At 44.0% G+C, this 14,232-nt stretch overlaps 1 protein-coding gene across 4 annotated transcripts in view; it reads right to left on the bottom strand.

Annotated features, from left to right (window-relative positions):
- The window catches only part of LOC119181451 (uncharacterized), a 607,968-nt gene that overhangs the window by 67,562 nt on the left and 526,174 nt on the right, over positions 1–14,232 (bottom strand). For 2 of the 4 annotated variants that reach the window (XR_012888603.1, XM_037432704.2), the window contains exon 35: positions 5,644–5,908. The exons of the other annotated variants lie outside the window; for them this stretch is intronic. Coding sequence is in view for 1 of the 2 variants with exons in the window: in XM_037432704.2 (XP_037288601.2) it covers positions 5,644–5,908 (265 nt within the window). In the remaining variant the exon portion in view is untranslated. The remainder of the gene's footprint in view (positions 1–5,643; positions 5,909–14,232) is intronic. 4 annotated transcript variants of the gene reach the window in all.

Below are 14,232 nucleotides of genomic sequence, written 5' to 3'. Positions count from 1 at the left end.
CTGCCACGTGATACGCGCCAACAGAGAACACTGGTGCCACTGCAACTACGGGGGTTTTGTCAGGGAAATTCGAGGACATGTGTCATCAGTGATCCAAGTGGTTGTGCCAGTGCGCTGGTGAATGCTCCGAAGCCAGAGGCCCTTTCTCAGACTTCACTTCACCGCAGCTCGTAAGTGCAGGAACATGTTAAGCGTTATGTGCCCAGTAGTCGAGCTGAACTCTCTGCTTGCTCATTGTAGGACTTGTTGTTCTCGTTATTTTTGTATGTTCTTTTGCTTCTTGTGTATCCGGCAAGGCTATTGCATCACGACTGCGTATCGGACATGCGCAGATACTCACGGCGCGCTATCGTGCACCTATATAATCAGTGACTGAATAAACCGATATCACTTCTTGTTCTGGCCATCATGCTGTATCGTCGTCCTTGCTAGTTACATAGTGTCAGAAGTGGCTACCGCGGACCGAAGCACGACAGCAGCGGCGCGAAATCGCCATGGACCTACTGAAGTTGCCGGAGCCATTGCGCCTATCGGGCCACTTGTCTAAAAATTGGAAGCGCTTCAAGCAAAGGTTCGAGCTTTTTCTGCAAGCAACGGCAGCCGAGAAGTCGCCGAGATTTGACTCCTCGAAAGTGGTGCTCTTGCTGAGCTTCGCGGGAGAGGAAGTGCTCGACATCTTCAACAACTTTTAGCACGGGCCCGGAGAAAGCAAGGAATCTTACAACACAGTCGTGCGGAAGTTCGACGCCTACTTCTCCGAGGTGAGCAATGAAATTCACGAAAAATATGTTTTTCGTACACGAAGCCAGGCGGAGAAAGAACCTTTTGAGAAGTTTGTGCGGCACTTAAAGAAGCAGGCAACACAGTGCAACTTTGGGAATCAGCACGATTCACTGATTAGAGACCAAATTGTGTTTGGCACGAACGACCCAAAGCTGCGTGAAAGAATGCTTGCCGAGAGAGGCCTGACGCTACTAAAAGCCGAGGAAATGTGTAAAGCGGCAGAAGCAGCGGCACTAAGGAGCCTAGTTTGGAATAGGACAGAAGACAGCATTGACGCAGTTTCAAGTGGCGAAACGGTGACGAAAAAACAGCAGCAGCGGAAAAAAAAGCAGAGTCGCGATAATCAAGATATTTGCTGCAGGAAGTGCAACCGCAAACATAAACCTAAGCAATGCCCCGCGTATGGTAAATTATGTCATTCTTGCCGCAAATACAACCACTTTGCAAGTTGTTGCCAGAAGTCTACCGCTGTTAGCGAAGTAGCTAATCTCATTGAGAATGACTTTGAGATTCTTGAAATCGGCTCCGAAAATTGTCGCAAGAAAGACTGGACAATCAAGGCTCGAGTAAATGGCAGAGAAGTGACGTTCAAAGTGGACACCGGTTCGCAGGCAAGCTTACTTCCATTTACAACGTACCGGAAGCTTGGATCCAAAGAAGCGTTGCAACCTACCGGGTCAGTGTTGCGCGCCTACAACGGGGGCGTTATTTCAAGCTATGGAACAACGTCACAGAAAGTGTCTGTCGGAACCACCGAGATAAGCGTGAAATTCTTCATCGTAAAGAATGGGCGCCAAGCCATCCTTGGGCTCGATGCCAGTGGAGCGCTTGGATTGGTTCGACGTACAGTGGACGCTGTCAATGCCTCGTCTGAGTATGAACTTTTGAAAGATTTCAGGCACCTGTTCCAAGGGCTCGGCTGCTTGAAAACGCAGTACAGAATGGTCCTGTATCCAGACGCGGTTCCGGTCGTTCAGCCTGCTCGCCGGGTTCCACTTGCACTTCAGGAACCTCTGAAGAAGGAACTACAGCGAATAATCCAGGGGGGCATCATCGTCAAAGAAAATGAGCCAACCGACTGGGTAAGCCCTCTGGTACTGGTAAAAAAAAAAGACGGTGCTCTAAGGGTTTGCATGGACCCCAGAAGAGTGAACAAGTATATCAAGAGGCAGCATTTCCCTTTACCCAGACGCGAGGACTTGGAAGCACGGCTAACCGGTGCTACTTATTTTAGCTGTTTGGATGCAAACGCCGGCTTTCATCAGGTGCCCTTAGACAAGACAACATCAAAAATCTGTACGTTCTCGTCGCCTTTTTCCAGATACCGTTTTCTAAGGCTACCCTTTGGCATCTCATCTGCACCCGAGGTGTTTCAGCAGGCACTTTGTCAGATATTTGACGGTCTGCCAGGCGTGCTCATATATATAGATGATATCCTGGTCTGGGGCTCAACGAAGGAAGACCATGATGAGCGCATGGTTGCAGTCCTTAAAACTGCTGAAACAGCTGGATTAACATTTAATCTGCACAAGTGCAAGTTTGGCGTAAAAGAGCTACAGTTTCTGGGTGATATTATAAGTGCGAACGGCATATCCTCAAATCCAGGGCTCGTAAAAAGTTTGGTTCAAATGCCAGTGCCAACATGCAAAGCCGATTTTCAACGTATGCTGGGTGTGTTGAACTACTTTGGAAAGAAAGTTCGTGCCGCGGCTATCTGAAAGAACGGCCCTGTTAAGAACTCTTATCAAGGCCAGTTCTGAGTTTGAGGGGACAGATAACCACGCCAAAGAGTGGAAAAGCGTCACGCAAATTCTGACTACCGCTCCCGTGCTCGCAATATTTGACCCACGACGGGAAACAAGGTTATCTTGCGATGCATCGAAGGACGGCGTTGGTGCCGCCCTTCTGCAACGTCACAGTAACGAGTGGCGGCCCGTAGCTTACGCATCTCGAGTACTGACTAAGGCAGAAAAACTGTACGCACAGATAGAAAAGGAGGCCCTAGGAATTTGCTTTGGATGCGAAAAATTTCACCAGTTCGTCTATGGCCAGAAAGTCCCAACTGAAACGGACCACAAGCCACTCTTGTCAGTTGCTCAAAAGGAAATTAGTGACATGCCACCTCGCCTTCAACGGTTCTTTTTGAGGTTGTTCAAGTATGATTTTGTTTTGCAGTATATTCCTGGGAAGCACCTTGTTCTTGCTGACATGTTGTCCCGGTCAACTGCTGACAACCAAGACGACGCTGGTGCTACTACCGACGTGGAAGTTCATGTAATCCAGCTTCTAGGTTACCGTGTCACAGAAGCAACGCAGAAAGAACTGCAAGCGGCAACGGCTCGTGACCGCTACCTACAGTCGTTGATCGCAAGTTTGTCGGCGGGGCTTCCAGTACAAGGAGAACTAAAGCCTTTTGAGCAAGAACTCTCATTTGTCAACGGAATACTTTTAAAGGCGTCGAAGGTTGTTATTCGGAAAAGCATGCGAAAAACTATGCTTGAAAAAATCCATGCAGGTCACCTCGGCATGCAAAAATGCAAGGAAAGGGCCAGACGCCTCGTGTTTTGGCCGGGGCTTAACGCTGAGATTGCTTCCATGGTGCAACTTTGTCCTACATGCTGCAAGTATGCTTACAAACAGCCCAAGGAACTGCTTCAAATGCGGCCCGTGCCAGGTTGTGCATGGCATAGAGTTGAAGCTGATATTTTTTCGTTTGCGGGGGACTCGTACATCGTTGTCTTTGACGCCTTATCAAACTTTCCGGAAGTTCAGAAACTACCTGACATGTCGGTGCAATCAACCAGCGCAGAATTGAGCGCTATTTTTGCCAGATTTGGCGTGCCCGTCGAAGTATGCACTGATAACGGCCCACAATTTTCCAGCCATGAATTTTTTTTGTTTTCAAGGAGATACGACTTCACGCACGTCACTTCAAGCCCTCATTATCCGCAGTCAAACGGGCTTGCGGAAAAAGGTGTGCAGGTTGTGAAGCGCATCTTAAAAAAAAACTGCAGATTCGGGCGACGACTTCTGGCTGGGCCTGCTGGCCTACTGCTCTACCCCACTGGAGGACGGGCGATCCCCTGGTGAACTACTGCAAGGAAGGCACCTTCGCGCCAACCTCCCGGACTTCAGTACGGTGACCGCAACCGACGTCAAAAAGCACATCCAGGCCCAAGGGGAAGACCTTTTCCTCCTCTGCAAAAGGGTGACGTCGTGAGGCTCAGAGACGCTGCATGGTCCCGGAAAGCTCAAGTGGTGGGTCCGCCATATCCAAGGTCCTACCTTGTCAAAACGGAAGACCAGAAGCTGTTAAGGTGCAATTGTCGTCACCTACTTCAAACTGGCGAACGGTTCATCGAGGAAAGCGACGACGACATTGATACCAGCTCAGCGGACAACAACGTTGGTGGCCATCTGACAGTGGCAACTTCAACCTCGCCAGCCAATGGCCGACGTCGCGAAGTTCCGACGTCGGGCGACCCTTCGCCACCTGTGGTGCGTCAGTCAACATCACCACCGACGCCAGCTTTGAGAAGGTCGACTCGAACCGTGAAGCCACCACAGCGTCTTCATTATGACAAGGACTTTGACCGAGTGTATGTTATCATTTTTTGAAATGCCATGTACATACCACCGTTTCGGTGGGTATGTAATTTCATTGTTAACGGAAAGGATGTATCCGGCAAGGCTATTGCATCACGACTGCGCATCGGACATGCGCAGATACTCACGTCGCGCTATCGTGCGCCTATATAATCAGTGACTGAATAAACCGATATCACTTCTTGTTCTGGCCATCATGCTGTATCGTCGTCCTTGCTAGTTACATCTTGTGCTTCTTCTTGTGAAGGGGGAAGGAATGTTATGTTGCTGCCATCAGCCTAAGCAGTTTCACATAGCGCCACAGGATGGCGTCTTTTATCACTCCTTTAAATATTAAAATAAACGTGCTGCTGGCCGCATAAGTCAGTCGCCATTTGAACTGAGCCTCGTCTGTGTGCTGCCTCATGAGAACATGGCACTATCCTAAAGGCAAATTTTGCCAATATCAATTGGTCAGATGTGGCCGCGTGTACTGGACAATCAAAAATCCAGTGGCCTCGAAATTATGTTCCCATTTATGTCGCGTGTATGTGCCCTACTGAATGGTATTTGATTGTTGATCTATTCCTGTATTGACTCTCTTAGGATCAATAGTATTAATAAACAAACAAGCAAATAACAAAAACATTTTAAGACTTCAATTCTGGATGTAGTCAGGAGTCCTTAAATTTTTTAACCAATTTTTTAAAAGATTTTTTTACCCCAAAATGTTTATTTTTTGAAACATGGTATATCTTTTACTTCTATAAAGATGTCTTGATTAATGAAAAATTCAAGCATATATTAACTCATATCAGCACAACAAAGTTTATTTTCCCATGGTCTATTAAGCTCTTTCGGGATGCGTAAAATAAAGTCATTGTCAGAAAACTGGTGAATATAACACGGCAAGTCATCTATATTAACTTTGGTATCTGACTAATTAGCGTATGGAGAGCTGTACGATAAATAAAGCCATTTTTTTCTTGACGATGCATGAGCAACACACACGTTGCCTACACTGGACAGCATTTTCTATACAAAATTCACAAAAAATGCGCATAGAAGGCCAAAACAAAATACTTTTTCAAGCAAATGCTGCCATTTGTGAAGCGACGCACAAACTAGCCTGAAAATGAGCGGGTTTGTTCAAAGTGCTTCTGGGGAGGTACTATCTCAAGTGGGCAAGCCATACTCATCCAAAACAGTTAGAGCACAGTGCGGCAAGGGCAATCTGTGCTTGTCCTTCCAAAGTGCTATTGGGGTTGAACTCACTTGGTTGCAGTACGCAAGTGAGGGTTACGGTAGTGGTGACTGCTGCCGCCACCATTGAGCACAAAGGCATACTTGGTATCGTGGCCGTGTGCCTTGAAACAGGCGTCTACGGCATCCACCAGCTTCTGAGTGCCAGCGAGCACAGCAGTGGTAACCTGGGGGTCGAACGAGCTTTCGGCCAACAGCACAACCACCTCGAGCTGAGGCCTCGAATTAACGCGGAAGCTCTTGTGGCCTTGCGCTTCTGGTAAGTTCAGGCAGTGGTCTGCACACAAAGTACGTAATGAGATCACATGAGATTTCATTCATATCAACATATAATCCTTCCACAATGAGTGACGATGAGATACTCCGTAAGCGAGCAAATTCCCGGTAAAAAAATATATGTGCCAAAACTGCCCCTCCATACCAGCACCAACTCATCGTGATGCCATGTGGTTTTTACAACTCATGTTAGAGCCGACATAATTATTTATCAATAAAAATGCATTATATTGTGTCCAAAAGGAGCCGGAGATTTAACATGGCAAGCTGTAGAAAAAATCTGGTTGAGTCAAGGTGCCTAAAATATGAGAGAAGAGATGGACATCCACGACATCACAATGGCATACAAGTGCTGACATTGAAATGAAGAGAATTTCTCCAAAAGTGCTCATTTCTTTTCAATGCAAAATCAAATGAGTTAGACAGACAATTAGGCCAGACAATGCAATGAAGCCATTAGTTCTTGTCTTTCTAAATGTGTACTAATAATGTTGCAAATTGAAATGTATTAAAGTGCCCATTTGTTTGGTGGAATCACCAGAGAGCACATTTGTTTAAGTCATTTCACTGTTTCAAAATGCTACTCAGCTTCAATTGAAGTGAATCAGAAATATGAACAATTTTTCATACAGGGTTGACAATAATCCTGAAGACTCTCTTCTGTTGTAATCCTGATAGCTGCATGTGTCGCTGTGAAAAGACAAGAGAGGAACGATAAACACAGACAATGAAGAATACACAATGAAGTCTGTCCTCGCGTCTTCTTCATCGTCTGTGTTTATCTTTCCTTCATAGTAATTCTCTTCCATGTATAATAGCATGAAGCCGCAGCGATGCTCACTCATGTGCCACAAATAGTAGCATACAGTGGCTTACATAACTTCATCAGCAAAATAAAGACTGCGTAAGCATTTTATGGAAGCTTAAGTAGGTTTCACCATTGGAACAAGATTACTGTATTTACTCAAGTGTAACGTGAGTGCAATATCAATATGAAAAACAACTTTCCAAGAAGAAAACAAAAATAAAAATTAGGGGACCCTAAAGCTTTGCCTTTGGGAGTCGAACGCGATATTGACATCCGGTTCCTAGTGCATACTTCAAACACTTACTGCATGAAACATTTTCGAATCGGCTATGCACCCACTTTGTGACCTCAAGGAAATAGGCGCAGTAGCCTGTGCGCCTTTTGTAGTGGGGTACCAGCTTTCAACTATGGAGCCATTATTGTAATCACATAGTCTGACGCCCATTGGCAATAGATGCTTGTACCACGCTTTATTACTGCAATATTTCATGTTGAATTGCAAAGCATGTATACAGGACGAGTGTGTTTGTGAAGCACAAAAGGTACTTTCACTGCTTTCACCGCTTTGTGTGACGTTCCAGCTTCATTCCCTTTTTCGATCGTATATAATAAGCTACTGCACCTTAGTATGAGCTGCAACCACAAAACGGAATATTCATAGGTTATTGCTGCTTGAAAAGAAAGCTATTTGCTGCATCAATAATGTTAATTATTTAAATACGACAAAAGCACTGTTTCAAGAAAACAGGATAATTACTGTCAAAGATATTTACACACACTGCCTCCTATCCTATTTCAACTGTATTTTGCTGGTAAAAAAACTGCGCACCTTCTAAAGAATTTGTCAGCCCTGGTAGAACGACACAGCACCCGCGTGGCACAAGCACCCAAAAGGTGGTTCATAAAGGGTCATCGAACAAACTACTACAATCAAACCCTGGGCTACAATGTATTCATGCAAAGTTTTCTTTTTTCAGTGAAACTCTACCAACTATGCTGAAAAATAACCCTAGACAGTTTTGGAATTTCGTGCATGGTAGCGAGAATCGCGCTATAGCCTTTCTGACGGCTGATGGGCATCCCGTGCCGGCGTAAATTACACGTCCATACTAAACGACACATTCATAAAAGCTTTCTCACACCAGGTGACCATCAACAACCAAATCACTTTGCCTTCACCACACTACCTACCCATGGACGCTATTTTGTTACCTCCGATAGTATTCGTGTAACAATTAAAAAACTTAAAACCTCGTCATCATGTGGAGATGATAGAATCAATTCTAAATTCCTTAAAAACACCGTTGAATACTGCTCTATTATCTTGTCATGCATTTTTTCACAGTCCTTGTAGCACTCTAGCCGTCCGGAAGACTGGCTGGTTGGTAAGATAGTGCCAGTTCACAAATCAGGGGTGACACTTAATCCATTAAACTTCCCTCCAATATCGCTCACATGTGTCCCGTGCAAAATACTTGAGCATATCATTTTCACTCACCTAGTTAACTTTCTCGAGTCTAACCAGTTTTTCACACCCTCCCAGCATGGCTTCCGTAAAAACTTCTCCTGTGACACGCAGCTCTTAGTCTTTACTAACGACCTGCATGTCCTGCTCGACTCTGGATTTATCATTGACTGTATTTTTTTAGACTATTCGAAGGTGTTTGACAAGGTTAGTCATGAGCTACTACTTCTTAAGCTGAAACATTTAAATCGAGATCTTAACGTGCTTAACTGGATTCAAGCCTTTCTTTCCAACCGAACACAATTTGTTTCTGTTAACAATGTTTGCTCCCCCGTCCAACCGGTGCTCTCGGGCGTTGCCCAAGGCTCTGTGTTGGAACCTTTGTTGTTCATAATTTTCATGAATGACTTGCCAACTAACATCTCATCAAACGTATGCCTATTCACTGATGATTGCATACTTTATAGAAAAATAAGCAACGAAGACGATGTTACCTCGCTTCAGGCGGATCTAAATAACATATTTACCTGGTGCCAATTATGGAACATGGAACTGAACATTTCTAAATGCAAAGCGATGCGTGTGTGCCGCACTTCACTTGTTTGTCCACAGTATCATCTTAACGATACCTACCTCGAGGCTGTTTCATCTTACAAATATCTAGGTGTTCATATTTCAAATAACCTGACTTGGAACCATCATCTGAAGTACATAATTGTCAAAGCTAACCGTAAACTCGGGTATTTTCGCAAAAACTTCTACATGGCACCTTCATCCTTTAAGAAGCTTCATTACAGTACTTACATTCGTCCATCGCTTGAATACGCATCATTCATCTGGGATCCTGGTGGCACTACACTAACACATGAATTGGAAGCAGTCCAGAATCGTTCAGTTCGCTTTATCTTGTCCAATTATTCCCGTACGGCCAGTGTTACACTAATGAAATCTCAGCTCAACCTTCCTGAACTCGCCATTCGGCGTAAAATAGCCCGGCTAAGTCTCTTTCATAAGCTTTATTATCATAACAATAGCCTTCGTGAACATAACCGTTAAACCCCCCTCATTCATATCACCCAGAATCGATCATCCACAAAAAGTTCATGTTCCTCAATGCAGAACCACAACCCATTTGCACGCTTTCATTCCAAGAACTACATCTCAATGGAATCTACTCCCTCGATCAGCTACCGCAATCACCGTCACATCATGTCTTAAGGTTTTTTTACGAAACATGTTTGGCGCTACTTGATTCCTGCTTTGTGTTATATATATGTATGTATATGTGTATGTGTGTGTGTGTGTGTGTGTGTGTGTGTGTGTGTGTGTGTGTGTGTGTATATATGTGTGTGTGTGTGTGTGTGTATCATGTCCTCTTTGTTTTTTTTGTTTTTGAGATTGTTTGTTGTTCTTTGCTTAGTGCTTGAACATGTACCACCTGCACTATCGCTACTGCTACGTTGTCTTTGTTGACGTAGTTTATATATAATGTAGTTCTGTATTATTCTGCCAATTATTGAAATTTTGTTCTTGTATATATTTATCAAGTGTTGTTTTTCCCATTTTTTACATGTAACATGCCCTTACCCTCTGTAATGTGAAAACCTTGAGGGTATAATAAATAAATAAATAAATAAATAAATAAATAAATAAATAAATAAATAAATAAATAAATAAATACAAACAGTTAAATCTATTACAGAAGTGTGTAAATACAGAAATGTCATTATCACACAAGCACTTGCTTGATGCCTTTCTCTATGATAAATTTCAAATTTATGCCTGAAGCATACAAATCTACTTTGTATCTATCTCTCATTTTTACAATGTATTCATCACATACAAGCTTTTTTTCTTTATTTTTACTATTGCTTTTCTTCATATCTATTTTTGCATTGTAAATGAGCAATACCTTCTTGGCGGTCACATTATTAACCGTTTACACATACTTTAACCTATTCACAGTGTGCCCACATGTATTTATATGTATTTACAGCAACCAAAAGCATTGCTTGTACTGCACATGTGTGCACTGCTGCTGTTGCCCGGTTTTGGCCCCCTAGCCTCGTCAAGCTGTATGCTTACAGCTTTCTTGCTAGGGTGGCCTTTAACATGTACTTTTTACATGTCGTAAATAAAATTTTACTTTACTTTACGTCTCGATGTTTCAGTCACACATAAGATGATGATTTTTCACTCACAACCAACGACGCCGATGCCGGAATTTCTGCGAAATGAGCTCTTTAACGCCATCACGTTAATAAAAAAAATAAGAGAAATCTGTTCCTCATAGCACTTTCTCGAGAATTTGAATTTCAGTATTCGATTGTAAAGTGAGGGTAGACTTTAGGTAGCGAAAATGTGGAAAGAAACACTCGCTGCATTAGAGTAGCCCCCATTTGTCAGTTTCATTTCCTGAAGAGTACCCGCCCATTGACCTGCATTCTTAGTGATTTAGGTGAAAATTATTCGTGCTACTTTAATACCTCAATACCCTCGCCTTGGAAGTGTCAGGTCTTGCTCTTAATACAGAGGCACTGAAGTGTCTCCGCCGTCAATTGGCAACACTGTTTTTCCTTTTGAGTCAGCATAGTTCTCATTTCAAGGCATCAATAAGTGCATTTCTTGCCTAAGCTACACCAAGTTCCTGACACCATGTTCACCAGCCTATTCTCACAAGAGAGCTTCAAAGGAGCATTGACATCAAATTTCAGAATTGAGATGTGCCCTTGATTTGATTGATCAGAGTGTGTAGGTCCAATTGGCCAAATTTAAATTGTATTTGCTATGTGGAAGTTATTTTATTTCGACAACAAACAGCGGGCAAAAGCTTAACGGAAAATGGAATGCCCTTGCGACATCAACCCTAGTGCTACGTTTTTTTTGTGACATTCCATACATACCATCCTGAGTAACGATGCGCTACTAGCGATGACGTCTGCAATCTGAGTGTTCTTATCGTGTCACCGAAGCCTCGAAATGCACTCACCCATCATGTCTGATCTTCGTCGCACCACTTTGAATGATTTTGTAAAATTACCAAGATCAAAAACATTCATAAAAGATTAGCAAAACAAAAGAGCATGATTCAACGAGTACTTGTCTATCGGCATGTCGGGGAACCCTTGTGAGTTGCGATTGTCTGGTTGAAACGCGGAAGAAGCGCAATAAGGCTGTCTTTTTATTATGCATATGTTACACGCCAACACGAACACAAGCTATTAAAGTGTAGTAGCATATAGATAGATATCATTGCTAACAAGTAACACACAGGTATCGTTAATAGTGAATTTTAGTTCGTCCATAAACTTCTTTTAATCCACGTAATACCAAGTTACTGCCGCCGCCACCATGAGAGGCCGGATAGGTGAGGTCATGAAGGTGCAAAGAAGAACCTTGCAAGCAGGGAACATTCTTTATTTCTCCGCTGGTGCACATTCCTTTTATTGATATTACATTGACACCTTTGTGTATACCTGATTGCTGTGCAAGCCAAAACTCCCCAATTGAGACACACGAGCGAGCAAGGCCAAAGCATGCATACCCGGGCACCTCCTTATTGCTGCTTGGAATGGCGTTAATTTTGGCATTGCTGTTCTGAAGAAGGTCGATCGAAGCAAAAATGATCTGCGACAACGCGAATCACGAAATTCCAAGCTTCAGACTGTCTTATTCAACCCTAGTCGACACTTCATGCAGCAACGACGACACTGCAGGTGAGAAGGCATAGCTCAATGTGTGTGCCTAGCAGACGAAATGTTTGAGGGACAGCTGAGCGTGACGTCACTCTTTTCTGTGGAAAAGCGGTCAGCTATGGCGCGATCTGAAGCTGATGGCGAGGAAGTGCTCCCATCTCTAAAAATGGTGGGCTCACCAACCGTTTTGCATTGTGCTAGTTACCAGTGACATGAATAAATAAAAGTGATAGTTATTCGTCCTTCAGTTGCATTTTAGGTGGCAAATCACTATTGGGGGTTGATAGCTACTCGTTGATGCAAAAATCTTGACATGAGTAAATTTAATGTCAATGCTCATTTAAAGCCATCTTTCAAAATACTTTATGCTACAAGAAAAATTAAAATAAAGTAATTCCAGCATATTTAAGTCGATCAATCAATGAATCGCTACTTTGCCTTGCATTGCCCTTTCTTTTCAGAAAGGGCAATGCAATTATCAAGTGGGACAATTTATAAGGACAATCGGTGTCAGAAAGACACAATTAAAAAGGCTGTAAAGTGTTCAGGATGCAGGGTGGCTTTGAATTGATTGATTGATTGATATGTGGGGTTTAACATCCCAAAACCACTATATGATTATGAGAGACGCCGTAGTGGAGGGCTCCGAAAATTTAGACCACCTGGGGTTCTTTAACGTGCACCCAAATCTGAGCACACGGGCCTACAACATTTCCGCCTCCATCAAAAATGCAGCCGCCGCAGCCGGGATTCGAACCCGTATTCTGCGGGTCAGTAGTCGAGTACCTTAGCCACTAGACCACCGCGGCGGGGCAGGGTGGCTTTGAAAATGAACCCAAGTGCAGAGGCAAATGGTGCAGTGACAAGAGGGTTGCAGTAGGGACATTCCCAGGACACAAGCTCGAAGCAGTCATGGGGCAAGCGAGCGCAAAACTGAAAACTACAGCTGATGAACGAAACCTCGTGATAATTTCAGGTGGTTTAAACGATGTCTTAAATGAAGATATGGCAGGAATAGCGACCATACTGGTGAAAGGGGGTCGATGACATGCGTGCCACTTCTCCTCAGGTACAGGTAGTGATATGCACGATACCGGAGGTACCGTGCATATCACTACATGAGCCGAGAGAAAGGCTTTGAGGTGGTGGAAATAAACAAAGAGGTGTGTAGGTGAAGTGGTTTTCAACGAGACAGAATTCACTTCGATGGGGGGCTAGGTCATGAAGTGGGTTGGCGATTTGCAGGGTGCGCAGTAGCTTTTCTGGAGGCCATGCGGGCCCTTCGGGGGTGCAGGATAGATAGTAATGAGGAAAACAACCAGGGAGACTCTTTGACAGGTGGTATGGACAGATTCGATTCCAAGGTGGCACCAATATCTAAGACAGGCAGAGTCTGGGCAGAAATAGACATAGCCGTGAGGGCCGAGCCAATTCAGACGTAGGGTATATTAACATGCAGGGTGGCAGGAACAGGCTGAAGTGGGAAGAGATAGAAGATCAGCTAAAGGAGGAGAGGCCGATGGTATAGGGTTTTGTAGAAACACATCTTAAAAACATGGAACAACGTCCTAATCATCCGGACTACGCGTGGAAATATTGTGATAGAAGAGGGAAGCAGAAAGGTGGGTGGTATTGGGGCATTCATTCATAAGAGAACAGACTGGCAAAGGGTCAAGCAGGAGTGCAAGGAACATTTATGGCAAAAAGGGAAAGTGGAAGGCCATATGACACTCCTTCGTTTGGTTTACTTGTGGACGGGAGCCAAGGCCAGAGAGGAAAACCAGGCAATGGTGGAGTGTATATCAAAGGACATTGAGGAATTAGAAAAAAGTGCGAGACAAGGGCCGAATCAAATCAGATGTAGGGTACATTAACATGCAGGGTGGCAGGAATAGGTTAAAGTGGGAAGAGATAAATGAGCAGTTAAGGCAGGAGGAGCTGATGGTATATAGGGTTATGGAGACACATCTTCTGGACATGGAGCATTTACCACCTTTTCAATTGCAATCCATACTACGCATGGGAATATACCAATAGAACAGAAAGTAGAAAAAAGGCGGGTGAAATCGGGGTATCATCATCATCATCATTATCATCAGCCTGACTACGTCCACTGCAGGACAAAGGCCTCTCCCATTTTCTACCAGTCAACTCGGTCCTGTGCTGGCCGCTGCCAATTTATACCTGCAAACTTCTTAATCTTATCTTTCCACCTAATCTTCTGTCTCCCCCTAACCCGCTTGCCTTCTCTGTGAATCCATTTAGTTACCCTTACTGACCAGCGGTTATCCTCTCTACGCGCTACATGCCCGGCCCATATCCATTTCTTCTTCTTGATCTCAACTATGATATCCTTG

The sequence above is a fragment of the Rhipicephalus microplus genome, unplaced genomic scaffold (assembly GCF_043290135.1).
Source record: "Rhipicephalus microplus isolate Deutch F79 unplaced genomic scaffold, USDA_Rmic scaffold_14, whole genome shotgun sequence".
In the NCBI taxonomy this organism is placed as follows: domain Eukaryota; kingdom Metazoa; phylum Arthropoda; class Arachnida; order Ixodida; family Ixodidae; genus Rhipicephalus; species Rhipicephalus microplus.
The sequence above is the reverse complement of the archived record's forward strand: the minus strand, read 5'-3'. Positions and strand labels throughout refer to the sequence as shown.